General features: G+C 41.9%; 1 protein-coding gene across 5 annotated transcripts in view; it reads right to left on the bottom strand.

Annotated features, from left to right (window-relative positions):
* Positions 1–9,774: 9,774 nt before the first annotated feature.
* HMG20A (high mobility group 20A) overlaps positions 9,775–25,772 on the bottom strand; it is a 60,586-nt gene continuing 44,588 nt past the window's right edge. For all 5 annotated transcript variants that reach the window (XM_051982516.1, XM_051982515.1, XM_051982518.1 and 2 more), the window contains 6 exons: positions 25,445–25,577; positions 24,565–24,596; positions 17,067–17,142; positions 16,340–16,555; positions 15,735–15,877; positions 9,775–12,083 (listed from right to left, as the gene is read on the bottom strand). In XM_051982516.1, coding sequence (XP_051838476.1) covers positions 15,741–15,877; positions 16,340–16,555; positions 17,067–17,142; positions 24,565–24,596; positions 25,445–25,577 — 594 coding nt within the window. In that variant the 3' untranslated portion in view covers positions 9,775–12,083; positions 15,735–15,740. The remainder of the gene's footprint in view (positions 12,084–15,734; positions 15,878–16,339; positions 16,556–17,066; positions 17,143–24,564; positions 24,597–25,444; positions 25,578–25,772) is intronic.

Raw genomic sequence — 25,772 nt, 5'->3', positions numbered from 1 at the left:
AATGAATAGCAAAAAGTTCATAAGGGGATTCAGAGTAGGAAGTGACCTCAGAAGAACACGTGGTCTGAGAAATCCAGTGTATTGTCCAAGGCCCCACGAGTGGAAGTTTGTCAAATTAGGACAACATCTATCCTAACTCTAAATCTAGGTTCTAACACTGTGCCATGTTTTTTACTTTAAAAGTTAGGTGTTAATCCCCACATCTGAAGATTTCTCTGACCACGGATTCCTCGTTTGCCATGTCTTTGCCTGCTGCTCTCTTTTGGTCAAAGGCGTGGAGAACAACTCTTTTCCCTCCTAACTTCAGACATTTCCTTATGGCTCTCCCATTTTTGCCATCTGATTCATGCAAGGCCAGGCTAAACTTCTGGGGTTATGTAATTTTTTCAGGCTCACTTCCCTGCAATAGGAATCCCCTTAATAACCTTCATAATAATCCTCTTTGGTTCTTTTTTCCCCCCTCTATTTACCACCAGTTACCAGCTCTGGCCAGTGCCCTGAGGGAAAGCAGACATTATTTTTGTTTTATTATTTCCATGAGAGGCTTGGGGAAGAGGGAGGAGATGAGATCCCACCAATGGCTTTAGGAATAAACACAGTGAAGCTGAGACCATGGCCACACCATTTACCAAGGCTCCAAATCATAGTGTAGGCTCCTTAAATCCCTTTTCCCTTTGCAGTTGCTTTTAATTGGTCTTAAGTTATTTTACTGTCCTTGAGGGGTGCTTAGCTCATAAGTCTAGATCCACTATTCATCACTTCCATGCAATGCTTCCTAGATAAAAATTTCCTCAGTTCTCCAGTAAATTAAAGTTTTTTTTGAAATATGGAATTTTAAAGAGTCACCTTAATCTTCTTAAGAGTTTGCAGCTAAAACACAGAATATTAGGACTGGAAAGGACTTTAGAGATACTTTCATCTGTCCATCTCACTTAACACAAAAAACTGAGGCCCAGGGAAGTTAATTAGGCAAGAGCAAGGTGATTTCATCCTAAATCCTAAAGGTTCTCTACCCTTCTTGCAGTCATTATCTCCTCTGCAATCTTGTGGAACTTTCAACTTTTCTTGACTTTTATCATACTAAATGTTTTCCCAAGGTCAGCAATGATCTCTTCATGAATACTCTCCCTCCTTATCTCTGCCTTGGGACTTCCCTGGCTCCTTTCAAGAGCCTTGCCCAATCTCTCTTAATTCTAATGCCTTCCTTATAGATTATTTGCAGACTTTTGCATCTTTTTCTTGGTTTACTTAGTACAATTATTGGCACCCAGTAGATAATAAATGCTTACTTTTTTTTTTGGAGTAAATTGTAATAAAAGGTTCCACAAATTACTAAATTTTAGTGTAGAGAACTACACTAAACTGAGAACTGAGGAATCATTATCAATCCATGTATTTTCAAGAGAGCTTTGTACAATATGTTGGATGTAACTTTTATTTTTATTTTTTAAATAAAGAAGTGTTTATAGTTTCCATATGTGAAATAGAGAATTGTGCCAAATTTATATGAGTTATTCCCCAATTGACACATGGTCAAAGGATATGACTAGGCTTTTTTTTTTTTAATGAAATCCAAACTATATATAGTCATGTGAAAAAATTCTCATTCATTATTGATTTGAGAAATGCAAATTAAAAACTTGGAGATATCATCTCACACCTATCATCACACTGGTTAAAATGATAGAAGAGGAAAAATCAGGGCACTAATACACTGTTGTTGCAACTATGAATTGATCCAACCATTTTAGAGAGCCATCTGGAATTATGCCCAAAGAGATATAGAACTATGTATATCCTCTGACTCAGCAATATTACCATTAAGTCTGTTTCTTGAGATGATCAGGGAAAAGAAAAGAACCTATTATGTTTTAAAATATTTATAGCAGCTGTTTTTGTGGAGGCAAAGAACAGGAAATTGAGGGGATGGCCATTAATCGGGAAAAGGCTAAACAAGTTAGGATATGATATGATTGTGATAGAATACTGTGATGCAAGAAATGAGTGTGTTGATTTTTAGAAAAACATGGAAAGACTTGCACGAAATAAGCAGAACCAAGAGAACATTATATACAACAGTAATATTGCTGAAAGAATAACTGGAAATGACTAAGTTATTCTGGGTATTTTTATATATAGTCAACTACACAGGACCAATGAAGAAGGATGCTATTCATCAGAGAAATGATAAATAGAAGTATACATAATGGTATTGCTTTGTGTTTAAATTTCTATATCAATATATTTATATCAAAAGCTGCCCTTCTTTAGTCCAAAATGGTAAAGGGAGTGATTTAGTTCAGAACTTAAAATGTAACAAGTTAAAATAGGAAGCCTATCTTGAGTTAGTATGCTGAACTGATTTGGGGATTCCATTTGCAAAGTTAACTGGTAGACTAGAGGGTCTTTAAGAGCATATGATGTGACCATACTGAAAATAGTTCTTGTATCTGTCAGTTAAACGCCTCTAGCCCATTATAACATATTCTGTAGAAAAATCTTTACTATTTAATAGTAATAGCCATGATCTTTACAAAAAAAAAATCTATTGTCTTAAATATATTATCAAGGCTTGATTAATTCTGGATTCACTTAGCCCTGGGTCAGCCTTCTTTCTACAATAAAGTTTCATATTTGCATAGGCACAGTTCACCTTCTGTAATTATTTCATTTGCCTAAGCAGCTAATGTCCTTACTTCTTACAATTGTACTGCACATACTACAACCTGCATTCCTTTCTCAGGAATACCTGGTAAATATTCTATTGCCACGCTGTAAAACTAGTGCTAAGCAGGGGGCAGTCAATTCTTGTTTAAGTTGCTTGAGAGTGTTTGGCATCTTCTTTGGAAAGGGATGATTCCCTCTCTGAGATTCTAGACAAGAGTCCTCGTATGTTGGATGATGAATGAAGCACTTAGTTAAGTATTCATTATGCTCCAAGTGCAATGCTAAATACAGGAGATAATACTAGAATATTTTGACTACTTGCTTTCAGGCACTGGGGTCCTCAAACTTTTTAAATAGGGGGCCAGTTCACTGTCTCTCAGACTGCCGGAGGGCCGGACTACAGTAAAAACAAAAACTTTGTTTTGTGGGCCTTTAAATAAAGAAGCTTCATAGCCCTGGGTGAGGGGGATAAACATCCTCAGCTGCTGCATCTGGCCCACCGGCCGTAGTTTGAGGACCCCTGGCACTGTAGCCATTGAGACAATAGAACATCTTAAATGTAAAGTAAGAGTTTAGATGATGACAAAGTCCAGGCAGCGGAAGGACATAACAGTATGAAAAATAGCAAGGCTCTTTGGTCTTTATTCTTAGTGGCATTGTAGATTGGGACTATTAGTATCAAGTAGTGTAAGCCCTCAGCATTTTTTAAAAAGATGCCTTGGGCTTTTGTGTGTTTTTTTAAAATCAATTTTACTTTCAGTTCCAAATTTTCTTTTTCTCCCCCATTCACTATAAAGGCAAGAAAAGCAAAAACCATTATAAATTATGTATAGTCATGCAAAACAAATTTCCACATTTACCATATCATTATATATATCTTTCCCCCCCCTTCAAAAAAAAAATTACTTACTCTTCTGAGACTGTCAGTTTTCTACCTGGAGGTAGACATGTTTCATTATGAGTACTCTGAAATTATGACTGGTCATTGTGTTGATCACAGTAGCTTTTCCAAAGTCAAAATCTGTACAATATTGCTGTTACTGTCTCCTGTTTTTGCTCACTTCTCTTTGTATCAGTTCACGCAAGTCTTTTTCAGGTTTTTCCTCAAAGTGCCCCTCTCACCTTTTCTTATAGCACAATAGCATTCTATCACATTCATCTCCTAGAACTTATTCATTCCCCAGTCGAAGGGCATCCCCTTTTTCTAATCCTTGGTCACTACAAAAAGAGGTATTATATAGTATTGTTTATAGACATTTTTTGTACGGATGGATCTTTTTCCTTTTTCTTTGATCTCTTTGGGGTATAGACCTAGTAGGACTGGTGCTGGATTATGCAGAGTTTAATAGTCTGGGGGGGAGGGGGGAGAGAGGGGAAGAGTTCTAAATTGTTTTCCAGAATGGTTGGACTAGTTCACAGCTGCACCAACACTCTATTGTTGTTGTTGTTTCAGTTGTGTGACCTCATCTGGGGTTTTCTTGGCAGAGATGTTACAGTGGCTTGCCATTTCCTTCAGCAACTGTATATTTTAATGTAACTATTTCCTTAATATCCCTTCCAGCATCTGTCATTTTTCTTTTTTATCTTAACCAATCTGAAGGGTATGAGGTATTTTAATTTGCATTCCTCTATTAGTGACTTGAGTTTTTAAAATATACATATTGCTAGTGACAATTTGGATTTCTTCCTCTGAAAACTGCCCATTGATAATCCTTTGATCATTTACCAATTGGAAATGGTTCTTATAAATTTGATTCATTTCCTTATGTTTTAGAAATATGTAATCAAAATTATTCATTTTACCTTCTGTGAATCTCTATTTTGTTTGGCCACGAATTCTTTCCCTATCTAAAGATCTTATAGAGCAACTTCTTCCATGCTCAAATAATTTACTCTGTGCTATAACACTTACCTTTTTGAAGCTTATCTTGATATGTGATGTATATTTGTTGGTCTCTGCCTAGTTTCTGCCATAATACTTTCCCCAACAGTTTTTGTCAAATAAATTCGTATCCCAATAGCCTGGATTGTTAACTTTATTAAAGATGCCCTGGTTTGAGAGTGAAGACTGAAAGTACACGTGGGTCAATGAGCAGGTGGAAGACAAAAGGTTACAATATCAGGTATAGAACAATACTATATGATGATCAATTCTGATGGACCCGGCCATCTTCAGCAATGAGATGAACCAAATCAGTTCTAATGGAGCAGTAATGAACTGAACCAGCTACGCCCAGTGAAAGAACTCTGGGAGACGACTGTGAACCATTACATAGAATTCCCAATCCCTATATTTTTGCAGGCCTGCATTTTGGATTTCCTTCACAGGCTAACTGTACAATATTTCAGTCCAATTCTTTTTGTACAGCAAAATAACGGTTTGGTCATATATACTTATTGCGTATCTAATTTATACTTTAATATATTTAACATCTACTGGTCATCCTGCTATCTAGGGGAGGGGGTGGAGGGAAGGAGGGGAAAAATTGGAACAAAAGGTTTGGCAATTGTCAATGTTGTAAAATTACCCATGCATATAACTTGTAAATAAAAAGCTATGACATACAAATTTTAAAAAAATTTAAAAAAACCATTATCAGGTATAGGATCACAAAAATATGATTAAATAAGTTAGTCTGGTTGCTGGGAAATCTGGTAACAAAACAAGCACAAAGTGTTATCATCTTTAAGGGTCTGTGGCATTGTCAATTTACCATTGCAAAAGTCTCTGGTGAGGACAATAAATAGTAGTTAGGAAGGGGTATATTTGATAATTAAAAAAAATTTTATTAAAGCTTTTTATTTACAAAGCATATGCATGGGTAATTTTTCCAACATTGACCCTTGCATAACCTTTTGTTGCAAATTTTCCCCTTCTTCCCCCCACTCCCTCCCCTATCTGGCAGGTAGTCCAATGCACGTTAAATATATTGAAATACATGTTAGATACATGTGCAAGAAAAATCAGATCAATAAAGAAGAAAAAGGAAAACTGAGAAAAAGAAAACAAAATGCACAAAAAATGAGAGAGAGTGAGAATGCTATGTTATGGTCCACATTCAGTTCCCACAGTCCTCTCTCTGGGTATAGATGGCTCTCCTCATTACTGAATAATTGGAACTGGTCTGAATCATCTCCTTGTTGAAGAGACCACGTCCATCAGAATTGATCATCGTATAGTCTTGTTGTTGCTGTGTACGATGTTCTCCTGGTTCTGCTCACTTCTCAGCATCAGTTCATGTAGGTCTTTCCAGGCCTTTCTGAAATCATCCTGCTGGTTCTTTCTTACAGAACAATAATATTCCATAGCATTCATATACCATAACTTATTCAGCCATTTCCCAACTGATGGAGCATCCACTCAGTTTCTAGTTTCTTGCCACTATAAAGAGACCTGTCACAAACATTCTTACACATGCAGGTCCCTTTCCCTCCTTTAAGATCTCTTTGGGATATAAACCCAGGAGTAGCACTATTGTCAAAGGGTGTACACAGTTTTGATAACCCACATGCTCTCCAGAATGGTTGGATCCGTTCACAGCTTCACCACTTAATAATTTCTGTCTTTAGGATACTTTGAGCTTTAACACTAAGGCCAGGCTGACCTGCCTCTTTGACTTAACAGGGTTTTTGCTTATCTTTCATGAGCAGAAATGGTATGCTATGTTTAAGAAAATGGTGGACCTAACCATTTACTAACTGTGTGATCTGAGTCAGGTAACCTCTCTGGACCTCAGTTTTTTCATCGTCAACTAAGGACTTTGGGTTGGCAAAATGATTTTTAAAAAATTCATTAATTTAATTTTTAAAAAGTTTAGGAGGATCCACATAGAGATCATAGGTTTTTGTTGTTCAGTTGTGTCCAACTCGTTAAACCCATTTAGAGTTTTCTTGGCAAAGGTGTTGGAATGCTTTGCCAGGACCATTCAGCTATCTGTGTTCATGCTCTTTCGGACTCTAGGCAGGCACTCTACCCACCATGCTACCTCATTGCCCAGAGATCAAGGATGCATGAAAGCATTGAATTACTGCTTCCTTTTGGCAAGGTTCCCATTGCCCCCTGTTACATGGGCTCTGAGACTTTTCCTCTTTTTGTTTATCTTTCTCTGAGGATGGGGAGTTGGTATTATAAGGAACCTGAGAACTAAAGAGGAAGAACTTATCTGTTTCTGGAAAAGAATCATAAAAGTGAAGTCTGGAAGGAAGCTTAGTGATGATGTACCATTCAATCCTCTTACACTTTCCCTGGGTGCCCATTTTCCAGATGAGGAAATTGAGATAACTAGGGCTAAAGAAATTAAGTAATTTCTGACTGAATTCAATTAGTACTTCCACTAATGCTAAGTTGTCTCAGACTGGGGATAAGGCAATTACCCAGGGAACACTTTAGTCCTTACAAAATGTTATTAAAGTGTGATAGGAAAAAAAATTCCTTTTTGGTATATTCTCCCTTCCTCTTCCCTTCCATCTTAGCAAGTCCAAGAAAAGTGCTATCTCTTTACCCATCACAGCCTGGACCAAGCTGCCTTTCATCTCTCTTCCTCCTTGAAGATAGCGGTAAGAGGCATCCTTGGCAGGAAACTGTGTGCTGACTCTGCAAACCCTTTAGGCTGGGCTGGCTGCATAGTTGCTTTTCCTCTTTACTGTGTGATTCCAAACACATTCTCGGCCAAATTTCCTTAGCATCAGCTTCCTTTGAGTTGTCCCAAGTTCTGAAGTACTTAAGACATACACCCAAATGCAGTCTGTTGCTCTGTGGCAGTTGTTGGTTAAGAAGTAGATTTCAAGAGTCCTTGGGGTCTGACTTGATTTTATAGTTTTTTGACAGGCTGAGATTTCAGAGACCTGTCCCTTTGGAGAGTAGCACATGGTCCCAGGGCTTGGGAAACATCCCGGTGTGGTATAAGCATGAGCTATTGCCATCCTGTGTTTTTATTGGCTTAGTAACTTCCAGGGATGGAAGCTTCCTCTACCGATGTTGTTTCAGCTCCAACCTTGCAGCAGTAGAAATCTAGGGGCACCGGGAGGTCCGGTGACTCAGCACACTGTGCTAGAAAAGAGCTTGGACCCAGGCAGAACTTCCTTCCACCAAGGCTGGAGGGGGTCATGCTGACTTTCGTTCACATCATCAAACGTGCTCTCCTCCCTCTAGTGCTGGTCATCCCTGGAAGAGTTCCTTTCCAAGTCATCCAAAGGATAAGGCAGATGAAGAGATGGAAATCGATAGGCACTTCTTCAGTGGCTAGGCCAGGACTAGGGCCCAGGATTGTGAGCCCAAGAGCACCGTTCCTGCCACAATTCCAGGCTGCCTTTTCATCTAGGTCACCTCCTAGGACAGTGATCACCTCCTCCAAATGTGTCCTCCCGTACCCCCCTTCCTCCCCAAAGATGGATTAGTAGTTCAAGATTCAAGTCCAACCACTTCAGTAATGCCTTTGAAGCTTAGCAGTACCTACCCATTTACACAACATTCCACTGTGAGCTCCGTGACAGCAGGGGTTGGATTTTCTCGTGTGTGAGACACACTTGGGGGTGGTCTCATTTTAGCTTGTGTTTCCTCTCCAGATTTAGAGTACCCAACATTTGGATACTTAATACCACACTTTTACATTTACACAGAGAAAAGATGAATTCTGTTCATCGCCTATACCAGGAAGGCATCATGTCTGACCCAGTGCCGAGCAGGACTTCCGATTTCCCTTCTTAGTGATGGCCACTACTTTTGACAATCCTCCATCACTATAGAACTGCTGCATTGAGGCTAAAATGTCTACTGTCAGCAAATGTTCTCAAGAAAAACAGACACAAATTCTCCACAAACCAAAAATAAAAAAGGAACGAAAGGGAAATACATGAAGAACCATTATTTGACTTTTCTGGTTCTCAATGGCCTCACTGTGGTGTCTTTAAGGCATGGCACATTAACCTTTCATGGCTAAAGGGTTTATCAGAGTAGGTTCATTAAAAAAAATCCAACACAAAACCACCACCCAGATTAAAATCCTCTCCCTTTTTGACAGGAAATCCGGCTTCAGGAATAGGAAGTCGCAAAGCCTATCCCAATCTCCCCCATCCCGGGAGAAGCATCATCACAGCTTTCTAATTCAACAGCTGCAGAGCAGTTAAGGAAAAGGGGGGAACAACTGGCGGAAATGTTACTGCTTGTTTGTGTTGATTTTAAACCAAACATTACTGGCCACCAGCTGTTGATGGGTGGCTGGAAACACCGCCTTAGAGGGAAGCTGGCCTTCTGCCTTGAATGATGAACTCCTCATGGTTTTTGGAAAGCAATGTCACACAAAGACTATTTGTTAGCTATCTGTGCAGGTGTGTGGGGGCATTCTGAGCTTGCCAGCAGTCAACAAGCAAACAGGTTTGGAACTGGGCTGGTGACCAATCTTGAGACACACTCATTGTCACCTCCACAGAGACCACAAGATTTACAGCTGGCAACAGATTCTCGTGTGATAATTGAGGAAACTGAGGTCTAGAGAGACCAAATGACTAACAGGCTCCAGAATGGAACCCAGGTTGTCCTGTTCCAAACCATATTCTTTTCCCACTATCCCATATTTCCTTCTATCACAGGGTTGAGTTAGCAGAAAATAAGAAGCCACATACTGCACATTGGAAAAAAGAGCCTAGGATTAGCATCTAGGTCTCTATTCTCAGGACTTTTAAGAATATATATGTGAATGCTGCCCACAAATTCCTCAAATTAAGTTCATTTAGTTTGGTGCTTTCAAGGAAACGGGTGTCTGAAACGTTCTCTCCTTCAGGTTTCAAAAGAACTTTGATTGTGGGGATTTAATCTAGTCACTGACTTCACAAGCAGCAGAATTCACTTTTTCAACCTTAACTTCAGAATATTACTGCTACATTAAAATGAATTATAGCTTATCTTGTCATTATTATGTATTTAAAAAACACAATTCACCAACACGTTAAGACATGCTTTGAATAAGCATTTGGTAAAATGAAAGTGTTACTGATTTTGAAAGCACAACAGGGCTAGTGATTAATGTAGAGTTGACAAAGTCTCAGACAAAAGGCAACACTGGTAGGATTTCACTCATTAAAACGCAGTTAAGATGGAATCAAAATGTATTCACTGTTGAAAAGTTTTAATGAAACAAATGTCAAGCAAGTACATCAACTTCTAATGAATCAAACAAAGAAAATCTAGAAGCTTAATTACAAAGACACTTGTACGGAAAACTTGGCATTTCAACCATTTCAGACACAGGGACAACACGTGACTTTTTCTCTTCACTTCAGAAAACACCTTTTGTTTGACTCTCTGCCCCCCAGAGCTGCCTCCCCTGGGAGTTTTTTTTTTTTTTTTTAAACAATGGGGGAAAATATATAACATGGAGAAAGCAAAATTCATCATGACAAGAAAAAAACAAGACAAAAATAACTTTTTTCCTAATAAAGAAGAGTCATGTCTGTATCAGTGGGAGACAGGACCAGGGATCAAACTCTGCTGTCACCTCATGGAGCTCCAAAGCATCTGACAGACCATGTGAGCCAATTAGGTGAAGCTTCTGCATTGGCTGGGTGTGTAACTGCACGTGTGTGCACCCCTATGTGTAAGGTTTCTGTATCACTGACTCTGAAGACGCTTCACGTCACTGTCACGCCCAAACCCTATCTCTAGTTGGGGCAAAGATCAACTCTGCCCCAAAGTTACAGCTGCTCTGGGTCACAAAGTACTGCCAGGGAAGTTTTACAACAATGAAAGCTGAGGGAAAAGGGAACAGGGAAGAGAAAAGAGTGGGGGTCCCAAGAGGGATACTGCCTGGAGGCCAGAGGAGCAGAGACCAAGTACCTGAAGGAAAGCTCAAAGCTCTAATGAAGTCTGTCATCCCCCTGGAGACAATCTCTTACTTATTAATACTTTATAAACATGAGGCATGCATGGGACCAAGGCCATCAACAGTGGGACCAGAGATATGGGGAGGAGGGGCCAGATGATGGAAGGAAAGAAGCAATTAGTTACTTGTCACAGAATTCAAAAGCTGGCTAATGTTTTCTTGATGAAGCTAGACCATGACGGACTTCCGCTTTCTATCACGGCAGGGCTGGCTTATGTGAATAGGGAACAGTGAGAATGCTCCCCCCATAATCCTTTAATGGAGTTACCTCACTCAAACAACTCACCAGTTAACGCCGGCTCATGGGCCACTCCATAGCAATCTAGGTTGGTCCTTGGACAACAGAACCAACTAAGCTGCTTGGTGGTAGTCTTTCAAGCCACAATGAAGAGTCTTAATGCCATGCAAATAAAAAATATAAGGGAGTGTGTACTGGGGTGGGTGGGGGCATCTCTTCTTTCCTCAAGAGATCAAAAATCAACAGGTAAAGGATGCACTGGAAAGACAAGCTGGTGTAATGCCAAGATCCAAGAGCCCCACACGGCGGTTCTTGACAAGTGCCCGATTCCTTCCTTGAATGCCATGTGGGAGAGTGGCTGCTTGTGCTTCCGTGAATGACTGAGGTAAGCAGGTGGAAATCTTTATCTGGCTGCCTCTGCAGCTGAAAAACAAATCAAGGTGGGGAGAGAACAGGAGCCTGCCCCTTCTGCCTCAATTTGCTTTTCTAAAGAATACAGATGGAAGGTAAAGGCCAGGGAACCTTTTCCATACATTTGTCAGAATGAGAATCTATGCTGAATAAGTTCTCTCTGTAAATGAGAAGTCTCCCAGCTGAGTCCATGAATCAGCACAAATGAAAGAACAGCAACTTCTCACTTTCCATGCAAGATCAACTGCTGACAACTTTCAATGCGTCAAACAGGAAAGATGAGTGCTTTCCTGCTATTGCTCACAGTGCTCCCCTAAAAAAGAGGGAAACAGAAGTTCTGCTGGCCTTGGAGCACTGCATACACTTAAGAGAGCAGCCCGGGAAACTATGATTCATATGGGCCAGAAGCGGGACGAGTGACCAACCAACTCCAGTCAGTATGCAGAAAGGGCCCTGATGAAGGAACACAGAGCTTCCACGTTGCAGCAGGATAACATGGAAGAAGAGAAGCTCTCATGGAGCACTGCTGACTGGCAAAGGGGGGAAAACTGTTCATGGTGATGGAAGCTTAAAACAAGTGACAGGAGGAGCCCGCAGGCCAAGAAAAGCCCCTTCTGTGTGCCCCCAGGAGGAATCTTGCCTTTTCTCTGCAACATAAACTGAAATGAGATGAAGCTGAGACACTGAGAGCCCTGGGGCACTCTCAGAACCTCAGAAAAACGAGTGGAAAGGGCATCCAGACACACCTCGAGGTGCTCCAATGCTTTCCAGGGGTGAGAGAGCTGGAATGCATGCACAGATCCCTTCCACCCCCAGGCAGTCCGTTTCCATCATGGCTTCTCATTCCTCACAAGCAGAATCCCTTGCAGAACGTCTCAGAGCCAAAGCACCTGTGGACAAAGCCAAGGAAAACAGGAAAAGAATGAACATCTCTCGGGAAGAAGTAGGGCTGTGTGCCTAAAATGCTGGCTTCTTGTTTTTCTGGGAAAGTAAGCAGGAAAGGGCAAGGCTGAACAAGACTCCAGGGCTGGCTAAACCAAAGGTAACTTGTGTCAAGGTGTTTGTGGCAGTATTTCTAAGTGTGGTGTGACCTTACCTTTGCACAAGGGCAGTGGGGACACCGAAGGGTCAGCCTGAGGTCACCTATGACGAGAGAAAAGCTGCCCACAGGGACTGGGGCCAGGGATCTAAAATTAGGAAGGCATCTCAGTCCATGGAATCTGTGGTCTACACCAACTCCAATTTTCTCCAACTATAAATGTACCTTATGTCTCAATATAGAGAAATTTCTAAAATAAGTACTGTGTGAAACTTCACATGAATATGCACTACAATAAAAATAAAATCACATATACTACTCAATGGGCATGTATTGAATGGGCAACAAAATATTTAACCATTCCACTCGTCTGAAATCAGGCAATTTATCATTCTGGCTAAGTTCCTAAAAATGACTCATCAACAGGATTCCCCTTCCTAAGCCGGCTGCCTTCAGCACACTACTTGGGCGAGGTAAGGCAGTGTCTCATGGGAGAAAGAGCACCAGCTTGAAGGCCGGAGATCTGGGTGTGGATGTTGGCCCTTGTGACCTGTCCCTGCATACTGCGTATATCATGTCTGAAGGATTCAAACTTGGGGCTTCCCCACGCTCAGATCCATGCCCTTTCTCCCACCTCTATGTGTTACAGACAAGTGAGGGGCCAGGATGACAGCCGGGGAATGTCTATCCTGTGCAATTAGGAAAACGCACCAAATGAAGCTACCATCTAGAAACCTGTGGTTTCCCAAAGCCCTTGTTATTAGTAACCAACTCCCAAAGGCCACTTTGTTGTTCAATGTCTCTAATACTTGACCAGCTGGACTGCCCGGTGTGGTGTCTGTGTGGGCATCTCATTTCCTGGGAGCCTGCAAACTCCCTGAGGGCCAGGCCCTGTCCTCGAGAAGCCTTCCATCTCTCCCAGGTCCACCACCTGAAGCAATCTTAGTACTAATGAAAATGAAGAAAAAACCCAACTGTCCGTAGAGTCCCCCATGGCACCTCTTCTAACCTACGACTGAGGGTCCAGACTTCTCTGGGGTCCATAGCTTCCCCCTCCCAAAGGGAAAAGGCTTAAATGCCAGGGGACTGGGGCATTCATCTTGCCTCTGCCTCTGACAAAGGGGGGACGGCATTAGCTGCCCATCACTTCCCTCCCTGGGCCTCATGGGCCAAGGCAGGGGACCCCCTCAGGCTAAGGCCTCTGCAGCTCTGGTGTTCTCCTCCTTTGCCTGCTCGTCCACACCATTAACTTCCCTTCAGTCACAAGCTCCTAACAGTGGGTGAAGCCTCTGCCAAGCTGGTGTCAGAGTAATTAATTGCCCCATGGATGCTGGGGACATCAGGCTTAGCTGTCGGTACATATTTGTATAATGAGACCAAGCTAGAATTAATCACAGTCTCTGTAATTGTCTCCTCTGACAGATTTGGGGGTGGGGCTCGCAGTGGGAGGAGAGCGAGCTATTCTTAGTCATCTCTGAGTGGCCAGAGGCTAAGAATCCATAGTGACCCAACAGTTCATATTTTTATCTCAAATATTTGTAGGCTGGAGCTGGGGGAATACTTTGCAAAATTAAGCTCCTTTGGGTTTTCTAGATGACATACTCTAGGGTAATCACTGCACTGGCAACGTCACAAAACGAAAGTCGCTAGTCCCTATCCCCTGCTCCACCCCACAGTAATTTCCCTACCAGGACACAAGGAAAGCTCATATTATCAATTATTGCCTTTTTCAGAATCTCCCACCTCCCTCTCTTGAAGCTCACAAGTGTGCTAATTGAAAAGGCCGTGTGAAAATGAGAAGGATGATGAGCTCCTGAAAATCCCAAGGTTGGATTTACAAGCTGTTCCCTCCATAAGCAGCGGCGATAATGCCATTTCTTGGTTCTGCGGGGAGCTCAGACCATCTCTTCCAAGTGCAGTACGTTCCATCTGGCTACTCCCTGGAAGGACAATGGTCCTTTTCCCCATCAAAGCCTGCCTGAGGGCAGAGAACTATTGCCCGGTGTGGTGACTGCTACAGGCCTGACTAGAAAGGTGGACGGGCCTGCCTTTGTCTTGGCCCACAGTCACCGCCCTCTTAAGACACAGAAGCCAGGATTCTTACTTTCTTGAGTACAGGCTGTTCGGGGTACAGGCCTGCTGGACCACACAGACGTGCAAATGGAGCATAGCTACGGGCCTGGCAAGAAGGTAATAGAGACTCAAACCTCGGTTTCAAACAGACAAACTGGAAGCCTCAGTTTGGTCTAGCTAGCGTCAATGGGGATGGTATGAGGTCATTAATTCCACCCCCTAAGTGGGTAGCTGGACCCCAAGATTCTCTCATTCTTGAATTTGGAGAAATCTGGAATATATTAATAAGGGAACAAACTAAAAGCTTGTTCTGCTGTTAGGAGGCTGGCAAACCTTGATTTCAAAGTTTCCTCAAGTGGTATAATAGCAGATGTGCTACACAGGGAATCAGAAACCCTGGGTTCAAATCTGTGGTCTGAGACTTATCTGTGTGACTGAGCAAAGCATCGCCCTTTCTGGGGCTGTCTGTCAAACAGGGGCACAGACTCAGAAGAACCTTACAGATCACTGAGGCTGCTTCATGTTTCAGAAGAGGAAAAAGGCCCATATGGCTGGGGAAGGGTGCAGATAAAGAGTCTGCCTATGGCCGAGGGGTGGCAGATTGGGATTGGAGCCAGGCTGTTTGCAGGCTTCTTGCTCCTACATTAGCCAGAGTTCTTATGGAGAAATGATGATTAGTTCAGAGGCCTGAAGCCAGGAGGGTCACAGCAGCAGGGGCAGCAGGACCTAGACTCGGTCCTCACATTCCAGCCCATTAGAGCTTTACTCCTGGTCATTGTTGTTCAGTCATTTCAGTCATGTCCAATTCTTTGTGACTCCAAAAGAGGTTTTCTTGGCAGAGGTCCTGGCCTGGTTTGCTATTTCCTTCTCCAGCTCATTTTACATATGAGGAAACTGGGGTATACAGGATGAAGTGACTTGTCCAGGGTTGCATGGCTAGTAAGTGTCTGAGGCTGGATTTTGAACTCAGGTCTTCCTGACTCTAGTCCCAGTGCTCTACCCACTGCATCACCTCATTGCTCTGCATTAGTAACACCTCAGACTTTCTGGATTTTGCCAAGCACTTTCAAATCCAATCCCCCTAGTCCTCGGAGCTAGGAACCCTGCAGCAGCCTCCCTTGGGCCTTCTGACCTCCAGGCAGCCCTCTATCCCCTCGGCTGGGCTGAGGTTCCATTTTAAGAACCAAAGTACCAATACATTCCAACTGCACAAAAAAGTTCAGACAGCGGATGCATTCTGTTGGCAACAAAGTTTTCTTCCAGACTGGACACTACACCCTCATGAAAAAAAGCCAAGTAGCAGCTTTCCCCCCTCTCTCCAGTCAGTGCCTTCCTCTCTCTGGAGAGCACTGCTCACGGGCCATCCATTTCTCTTACCAATAGATTTCTATTTGGTAACGTGGGACTGACACTACAAGAGAACACTTACCAGTCACTAGCGATCAAGCCTGTTCACAACCTCTCGAACCGTGGCTATGAAGTTTTCATTGTCCTGGGGATTAGCTAGAATAATACTGTGCAGTCTGTTCATGTACGAGTCAATCGTATCCACAGTGGGGGTCTCTCCACTTCCTGAAGTTGGGAGAAGACAATAGCAAGATGGGAAAATAATGCAATTCACCAATTCCTTCATATTTTAAGTAAAGGCAATAACAGCAAAGACCTCTGGCGTGGCCAGCGTTACCACGAGCCTCTCAGTGTGACCCTTCCCACGGGGAAGAACACAGGAGAGGGGCTGAGAAATAAGCAATTATCCCTGAACCAAAACAATGCTAAGAAATGCTCAACTCAGAGGTCATAGTGTCCAACCCAAAATGTTTTGTAGATCCCAGAGTTCAGATGAGGGGATACAAGTATGGAAGTACTAATGGATGGATACAGACAAAATTTCAAGGCCTGAGCTAGAGGTAAATTTTTTCTTTTCTCCCTTCTTTCATTCACTCACTTTCTTCTTGGCAGATTTCTACCAAGAATCCAAGGGAAGAATCACTGGTGATGCCCAGTAAGTCCCAGAAATGGTTATGTTGTTCTTACCAGGTAGCGGCACTCCTGCGAAGCTGCTGGTCAGGGCCTGCCGCAAAGTCTCCAGGTGCTGCTGCAGGATGGTGTTTCGGCTCCGTTCCTGGAGCACATCCACCTCCAGCTTCTCCACGGCTGTGCGCATGCTCTCCACGTGCTTCTGGAGAGCTGCGTTCCTTTCTTCAAACTCCATGTTGGATTTACGCAGCTGCCGCAGTTCTGCTTCTCGAGCTGACGACACCCAGTACACAATCCCGGAAAAAGAGAAGGAGAGGAGGAGAAAAAGAGAAGGAGAGGAGGAGTCAGGGGTGACTTTCCTAAGCTCTTACAAAACACATTTGAATTAATATGTGTTAATTTTATTTTATTATCCCTGTTGTTATTAAGCTCAAATCTAGACAACGATTTTGACCATGGAATAGACGTCTGGGTCCTCGTTATATGAATTCCTGCAATGGGAATCAGTGTGCAGGAGAACAAAATTACTGCTAAATGTCCATCAAAAATTTGTGGTGCATGTTTTATTATTCCCTTTGTCTCAGACTCAAAAACTTTCAGAGCACAAACCTTGCTTTCATCTGTCACCCTTGAAAGGGAAAGGTTGGGGGGACAGAGAAGAATCTGCTTACTAGCACTGCTTTCAAGGCCCCATGGGGCCATGGGAAGTCCCCTGCTATATATTCAGGACATCTGTCCAATCACAGAAACAAGGAATCAAACACCAGGAAGCCAAAGCAATTACCTTTACTGTGGTTGAGGAATTCTTCTGTGAATATAGGTATGTCAAAAACAGACCTTTCTTTCACATCTACTTCCTTCTGTGGATCAAAGATGGAGAAAGAATAAAATTCAGTTAATTCTTAGCAACAGCTAAGTAAAATAAAAAGGGTTGCCAACAAAATGATCCTGGGTGAACCACCTCTTCCCTCAAAAAACCATAGCAGAAACAGGGATCATCTGAAGAGCTAAGGCCTTGGGGCCACTAAGAGAGGAAACTGAGTCTGACAAAACAGTGATCTCAATAACAGAAGGGTATTAAGATTTGTTTTTTAAAAAGAAACCTGAATTGGACTTACATGATGGCTTCGATACTTTAAATTCAGTTCTCTAAGATGCTCAACCATAAAATAATATGCCTTAAGACAAATCTTAATAAAATAAAGAAGTGAGAATATAGAAGCCATTTCGAAGCTTTTTGCTCTGCAACATTAATAATGAAATGTTCTGAAAGAGATGATACTAAGAAAAAAGGGAATTTAAACATGACTTTTCAGTTGCTTTTGAAGGTTGTGTAAAAACCTTCTCTCCCTGAGCTGAATACCTACTCTAATTCTACAAAGTAGAAAGGCACATTAAATAGGATTTGCCTATTATACTACAAATCACAGTACTTTATACAGAACCATTGACTTCTAAGAATGTACCCTCCCCCATGGCATTCCCATCCAACTTTGGGCACTTTTGGTTTTCATTCCAACTTCCTTGCAAGAAATAAATGCATTCAATCTTATTAAACTCAAATCCTTATAGGCAAGGCATTGTGCTCATAAGAAGGTAGAGGGGAAAACAAATAGTCCATGTTCTCAAAAAGCTGATAATCCAACAGGGGAATTGAAACACTAACAGAAAGAGCTATAATATAAGACATTTCATAGTTATGGACATTAAAGAGGTTCCTCCCCAAAGGGTGATTAGTGAGGAAGACTACTGGAGATGTGAGGATCCGGAAAAGGCTTCATGGGATACCGAGTTGGATTTCAGAAAACAGGCATGAACTTATCAAGGTGGGGAGAAAGGGAGAATAGAGGCACCAAGAATCGCAGGATTAAAGAAAAAGCCTAAAGGCAGTAAAGTACTGGGCTTGGTCAAGAGACAGAAAGTGGTTCAGTTTGGGTTACTGATTATGAGGAGAAGAGAATGAATGGACAGAAACAGTTAAACCAGAAGAGAAGGTTTAGGAGAAAAAGAATAAGCTAAATAATATACAAGATGAGTCTGATGGAATGCAGAGGAGATCAGGGGAGAGAGGTCATAGATGCAGCTTGAAAGGGAGGTTTGGGAGACATCTGTAAAGGAGGTGAGGTTAAAGCTGGGGGACTGTCTGAGGCTGTTGAAGTAAAAAGTAAAGAGACATTTTAAAAAGTCTTTAAAAATAAGAGAGCCAAAGATGAGGAAATAACAAAGATGGTAACCTAATGAACCAATTGGACTCGTCAAGGACCCCAGCAATGCTTTCTAATATTTCTTAGAGAGCAATTTTAAAGCAAATGGTTTAGGAAGACTTCCAGGGGTGATGCAGGCAATGAATTTTAAGTGGAAATCATTAAGAATACACACACACACACATTCATGAATGAAGGGGAAAAGTCCTTTGAAAGCTTTGTTTTTTGATACCCAACTCCAGAAGTCAACAGATTGGTTAGAAAAAGTGAGAAGAGCATAGTGCCGAAACAGCCTGACTCTGAAACCTCCATAGCACCCAGGTCGGAAAAAAGTACCCCACTAGTTAAAGCACTCTTGCCCCTCACTCCTACGGTGTCATGTACTTGAGCACCAGTGAGATTTGATGTCTGGTAGAAAAGCTGGAGAGAGAAGAGCCTGCAAAGGAGGGAATCAAAGTAGCAGAGTGCCCACCCTGCTGGTCAGGGTGAATGGTCTGCCCGTTGGCAGCATGCCAATTGACACAATTGGCTGCATGGGACTTGAACTGTTTTCTTAGGTCAACTGCCAATGAGTATGCATTTAACTGATGCTAAGACCATCCCCTATTTTTCAAAAATAAAGTTACCATTCCTGAAATTGGTTCCCAACTCTTACCACCAAGAGGCCCTTTTAACCCAGAGTATCCTGAACCTCAGTTAACTAAGTACCTTTGGTTGAAGCACTGGTGAAGGTATAGAGAGTGATGCTGAGAAGGCCAGAGGCTACATGCCGATGGCTCTTCCAAACCTCGCCTTTCTTTGATGCCCAAACTCGGCTGTGAGTCACTACAGAAAATCTCTCAAAGTACACAGTTCCTAAAATATGAATCAGATGGGACTATAAAGTACCAAGGAGGTGGCCATCTGTCAGACAGAAAACCTTATGGCTGCAGTTTTGCCTCAGTCACACCCATTTCTTCCTGTTTTATGAATGCACCTCCTGGATCAATGTCCCACCTTAGTCCTCATAGACTCAGGCCTCAGTCAGGACCTTTCCTTAGTCCTTTAGATAGCTTTAGGTGACTTTTTCCTGAAAGTACTCCCAGTTACCACTGGGTTACTAGTTCTCAGAGGGAAGACAGGCCTGCCTCCCTTTGTCTGGACCATATGTGTCACAGCTTTAAGGGAGGGAGGTACTTGGCTCTCCTCACTGATAAAAGCCTGGTCTGGGGTGACAACTATCCAAGGGCAGGGGACACTATGGCGCAGATGTGATTCACACTGTCCCTTGATCCAGATTCTTGAAGTACAAAATAAGAAACATTAAAGCAATTAAGTGAAACTGTTCAGTCTCTAAAAGGCAACAGAGAAATTCTACTTAACGGAAGAGCGGTAATGAAAGCCATCAGCACTCTTCCATTACTGAGTACATTACCCGGCATGGAGAGGATCCTCTTGGGGGCTTGGATGTACTTAAGCTGCTCCAGGATTGCTCCAGGGATTAAAATCATATGGATCTGATTACCTCTTCATTGAAAAGGCCTAATTTGTTCAGGCTGAGTGTCATTTTGTCATTTCTCATAAATTAAAGGAGAAACAAAATTATTGTTTCTATCTTGGTCTTCACATGAGATGACACTTTCAGGGAGTAACCCTATAGGACTCCTGGGTCTTCCAGGCTGGCATTTAATCTGAGAGCAGCCAGAACACCTCCAGCCTTAGGTTTTCATCCTGAATCATGTGGGAGGAGAGCACAACAAAGGTCTTTGGGAGTTGCACGCTTTGCTGTGACTGAAGCCCACGGCCAGACTTCCATGAAGTGTGCTTTAAAGGAAGCTTTGAGCATGACATACTCAAGATACAGTGTGCAGCCCACCACTGGGCAGCATGGTTTGTGGGTAAAGGTTCCTTTGGTTCTGCTGCATGGCCCTCTCCGGTCTGCACATCAGTGATGGCACTTTAAGAACCCAAGATTGATTATCTAGCTTCATAACCAGCTTCTAAATGGCCTCATCCTCTCACCAAATGACAACGAATGGATTCATGATGGGTGAACTCACTAGTGTACCTTTCAAGCACCCTTTAGCTTACCAGACTGTTTGAATCATACAAACTATCAAAGAGAGGCATTGTCCCTAAATGAGAGAAGTGCTAGTCCCACTATACTCTGCTTGGAGATTCAGTTCAAAAAGCCACATTATACGAAGGTCAGTGACAAGCTGACAAGTATGCAGAAGAATAGCAGAATGATAGAAGGACTGAAGAACCTGCTATACATTGATTCAATGAAAGGTTGGAATTGTTAGGAAATATGATAGCTGTCTTCTAGAATATGAAGGAACATCAGATAGAAAATTTAGATTTTTTTCTGCTTGGGTCAGGAGGGAAGAACTAGCATCAATCACAAGTTAACACAGAAGGGTAAGATATTGGCTTAATATAAGAAAAAAACTTCCTAGGAATTAGGGCTGTCCCAAAGCAAAATGGGTTATCTTTGAGGGTCACAACTGGAATTCATGAAAAGGCTGGTCAATTATTTATTATAAATCTTGTAGAAGGGATCCCTGTTTATGTATGGATTAGCGTAAATCTCTGTCCCTCCAAATCTGAAATTAAATAATTCAACAGAATATAAATATGGAGACCAGGTTGTTCCTCCAAGTTCTGCTGTTAACAGTTGTGAGATTCTGGAAAGTCATTCTTCTCTCTTGGCTAAATTGCTCAATCCAAGATTGAATCTATCACTCAATCAAACTTTCATCTTTCCAACTGTTTTAGGTCAAGCTCGAATTGATGTTAGGAGTGACCATCAAAACAGACCATGTGGTGATGGAGGTTCACCAAGAATCATTTCTGGTTCCTGTTCAGCTTTCTTAGGTTGTGATTAGCAGGAAGCCTATATAGAGAATCAAGTATTCTTGACATTGAAATTTTCAGAAAAGCATAAAACAATCAGGGTAAAAAAATTGGTGTTTAAGTTAATAAAAAGAAAAGGGAAAGAAAAATAAGCAATTACAAAATTATTCTGTTAACAGTAAAGGTTGTCAAGGTTATTAAGTTTAAATTTAAAATATGGAGAACACAAAATCTCCAAATAAAAATAAAATTCATAGCAGTTTATCATGTACAATTAAGAGTATTAGAATCTATATAATTGGATTTATATGGAATTCATAGGATGAATAAAATAGTGATAGTTACCAGGATTTACAATCCTCACAAAACACATGAGGGAATCATTTTTAAAGAACTGCTCTTTATAAGTAAACCACTGCTCTTAAGGAAATTTCCTTGACTTAAAAAAATAAAAACAAAGACTCTGAAATAGCCATTGTATCTGAAACATAATTATATCGGAAATTTCATATTGGTTAAACATAGGCTATTTTTTCAAATCAAACTTATATACAAACCTTTTCCCATATAAAAAAAAATCTCTGCTCTACTTCTGTAGAGATTCCGAAAAGCTAAAATAAGTACTACTCTGGCAGTTGGAATATACCTCACATTTAGGCTAACTTGAAAGTATTTCGAAGGACTAGATATAAGTGTGTAAAAAAACTCAGGATTCTCAGAAGTCAAGCAGAAGAACAGAGATGGAAACTGTCACTTTTTTGGTAGGAAACTCCACAGTGGAGAAAGTTACCCTGACGCAAATTGGCACCTTCTCTATAACTTAAGATGTCTCAATGAGTTATCCATAACACCAAGAGATGAAGAGATCTGCTCAGGTCTTCTTGGTTTTGAGTACCTCAATAGTATTTATTTAGCATCCCACTATGTAGCAAGCATGCAAAGAGAGGCCAAAGACAGCTTTCCCCAAAGGAGCTTCACCTAATGGGGAAAACAACATACAAATATGCACTTACAATACATAGACATGATAAAACTGGAAATATTCTCATATGGAGGTGTCAGCATTGAGAAGGACTGGAAAAGAATTCTTTCAGAAAATAAGGTATGATCTGAAACTTGACGTTAGGTGAGGAACTCCAAGAGATAGCAACGAGGAGAAAGAGCATTGCAGACATGGGGTAGGGGGAGAGAGAGCCAATGAAAAGGCATCAAACTGGGAGAGGGAGAGCTTTTCATGCAAGAAATGATCAGGAGGCTCTCAGGGTTGTAGAGCACATGGCAGACAATAAAGTGTTAGGAAGAGGTTAAAGTGGCAGAGAATTTCTTATCTTGATCATGAAGAGGATGATGCTTTAGGATGAGCTGAGTGCAGGGAATCACACGGGGATATGAGGAAGAAGGCATTCACACACCAAGGCGAAGGAAGTGTCAGAGGGAAGAAGGGGGCAAGAGGAGAGATGTGAAAGGTCCACGCCAGGAAGGTTAAATGTCGATTCCACTTTGTGCTCCAGATTTTCCACCTCGTTGGCTGGACCTTTCTGGTTGGGCTCCAGCCAACCTTTGATCCTATGACTTGTCCTGTCTTTGTCCCAGCTGGAGCTCACACTTTCTCTTTCCTGTAACTGTTAAACTGTAACTTCTCTTCTGCCCATTACATGAGATCCTGCATAGCTACTCAAATCTCTTGTAGGAAGGAAGAAAAGAAGTATCTGTCAGGACTTTGTGTTACTTTTATCCATTTGTATTGAAACTTGTACTAAAATTATCTAAGGTACTGCCTCTTTGCCAGTTGATAATGAGTAAGTTTCTTGAGAGAAGGAATAGTATAATCTCATTTAGCACTGTGCCTTCCCCATGTGAATGCTTAATGGACCTGTGAGTTCTCAAATATGAGGAAATTCCCAGCACCAACACAGATCAAATGAAGCTATAACTTGGTAGACAGATCTTGAGAAATTGACTGGCATAACACAGGCAAACAGAGAAGCTAATAAGCAAGATGCCCGAAACCACAGAGTCATATCCTTTGATCCACCAATATTGGGTCTGTATCTCAGAAAGATCATAAAAAATGAAAAGGACCCCAGTGTGCAAAAATGTTTGTAGTAAGCCTTTGTATAGTGGCAAGGAACTGGTAACTGAGTAGATGCCCATCAGCTGGGGAATGACTGAATAAGTAATGGTACATGAAGTAATGGAATATTATTATTCTATAAGAAATGATGAGCAGACAAATTTTAGAAAAGCCTGGAAAGACTTACACGAACTGAAGCTAAGTGAAATGAGCAGAACTTTGTACAGAGAACATTATATGTAGTAACAAAACTATGTGATGATCAACTGAGAAAGACTTGGCTCTTCTCAACAATGTGGTGATTCAATGCAATTCAAATAAACTTGCGATAATAAATGCCAATCTTGATGTGCAGAAAGAGAACTATGGACACTGTGGATCAAAGTGGTTTCCCTTTTGTGCTTCTGTTCTCTTTCTTGTGCCTCCCCCCTACTTGGGTTTGATTTTCCTTGGACAACATGCAAATGTAGAAATATAATTAGAAGGATTGTGCATATTTAACCTATATCACATTGCTTGCTGTTTTGGGAAGGAGAAAGGGAGAGAAATCTTTACATGTATTTGAAAAAATAAAATACTATTAAAAAAAGGAATTGGATTCAGGCCACAAATGATGAAAAGGAGGGGGCAAGCCAGCAGTTTCCAATAACATCCCTTTCCTTCTATCACTTTTCATTTTTAGTAGTGAAAAGACAAGCAGGTAAAAGAATGTGGTTGGAGGTTTCAGCCTTGTGAAGGACCAGACATGGCCCTTAATTAGCTCAACCCAGACAAGTCAAGTTATAGGATATGAATTAAGACTTTCCTTTGCTCACCTATCACTTGTTCCTTAGATCTTTCTGTTGCTTCCTACCCTTCTCAGCTCCTCAGCTATCTATCCCAATCAATAGCTTCTCCCTCCACCAAGCCTTCTCTGGGTCCCATCATCCTGAATGACCATTCTCTGTGGCCCCTGGAGCACCTGTCTTCACAAATCTTTAATGTGCCCCACAAAATGCTTTGTCTTAGAATCACCTTTGTACATCTTATTTCCCTCCAATCCCTCACAGTCCTCTGTATGCAACAGAGTCTTACTGCATATTTTTTGAATGAATTTATCTTGAAGGAAAAACCCTTAATATGCTCCAAAGACAAAATTGTAATAGAAGATTTGACAGAGGCCTCTTTACCTCATGCTCGTGAGCAGCCTGCCGAGCTCCTTCTGAAAACAAGAAAACATTCAGTTGAAGTAAAAAATCCAAACACAAAGCTGTCAGATGACAAACAAATCCCATAGGGTCACTCCCCGCATTAGGACTAGTTGGTCCACCACTGCCTTTTGGGAAGCATGCTCTATAACCATCAGGCGTGGCTAGGAAATAAAAGAAGAAGAGCAGTCACCCTCTGAGAAGAGGTGACCTTCCAAGGGGAAGGGGAAGGCAGAACACAAGAGGGAGGTATCCCTGCAACCACAGCCTTATTTTGCTGATGCTTGTATAGCCAACGCTACTCACAGACAGCCTGTGGACCACCTCACTTACAGTGGGGCTGGGTCTCTGTGATCTTAAGTACCTATCCTGGTCAATGAGTGGGTGACAAACTCCTAGGGCTTGGGGATTGAGTTTCATGCCCATATACTCTCCTTGGCTTTGCCCACACGCAGGACTGCTGGCTTGGGGCTGGCTGGGGAGTGAGGGTGAAAGGGACTTGAATATTTGAGAAGTGGGGAAGATGGAGGTAGGACAGGGGGTTCTGTGGGTGAACACATCGCAGTGAGAAGAAAAGAAGACCGCATGCGATGGTGGACCTGCTGCAGGCCCTTCAAGCACAAGACCCACAGTTCAGGTTGACACGAGAGGCAAACAGGGATTCCTGAAGATTCTGTAGTCAGACAGGCTGTCATGACAATTGAAAATTAAAGTAGCTTCTTTCCATTGCATTTAGGATGTAAGGGAGGAGGTCAAATGAGGAGGCAGCCACTCCACAGTTAAGCTGTCACTTTAGGGAGGAATCTGGGGAGTCTTTGGTCCATCAGGACATAAATGACAAGAATGGATACGGCCTTCATACCCTGTCGGTGAGATTTGCCTTTCTGCCGGTCCTGAGCTTTCCTACTAAAGACTTTATAGGCCTCCGTCTTCTGATACTGCTCCAGTTCCTTCATGTAACGTTCCTTATCTCGGTCTGCTTCATCCAGGTAACGCTACAAAGAAAAAATTCAAGTATTTGTGAGAAGGCTTGGTCATGCAAAATACCCATACCACAAGAGGCATGGACAGACATTGAGAAAAGAGGGAGCTTGACTACTGAAAGCAGAGCCGCAGTCATTTAACTTTTGGATGTTTTCATAACGAAAGAGAAGAGAGACTGGTTTTCAGGCTGCTGACTGACTTTTTAT

Source organism: Antechinus flavipes, chromosome 2 (genome assembly GCF_016432865.1).
Source record: "Antechinus flavipes isolate AdamAnt ecotype Samford, QLD, Australia chromosome 2, AdamAnt_v2, whole genome shotgun sequence".
Lineage (NCBI taxonomy): Eukaryota > Metazoa > Chordata > Mammalia > Dasyuromorphia > Dasyuridae > Antechinus > Antechinus flavipes.
The sequence above is the reverse complement of the archived record's forward strand: the minus strand, read 5'-3'. Positions and strand labels throughout refer to the sequence as shown.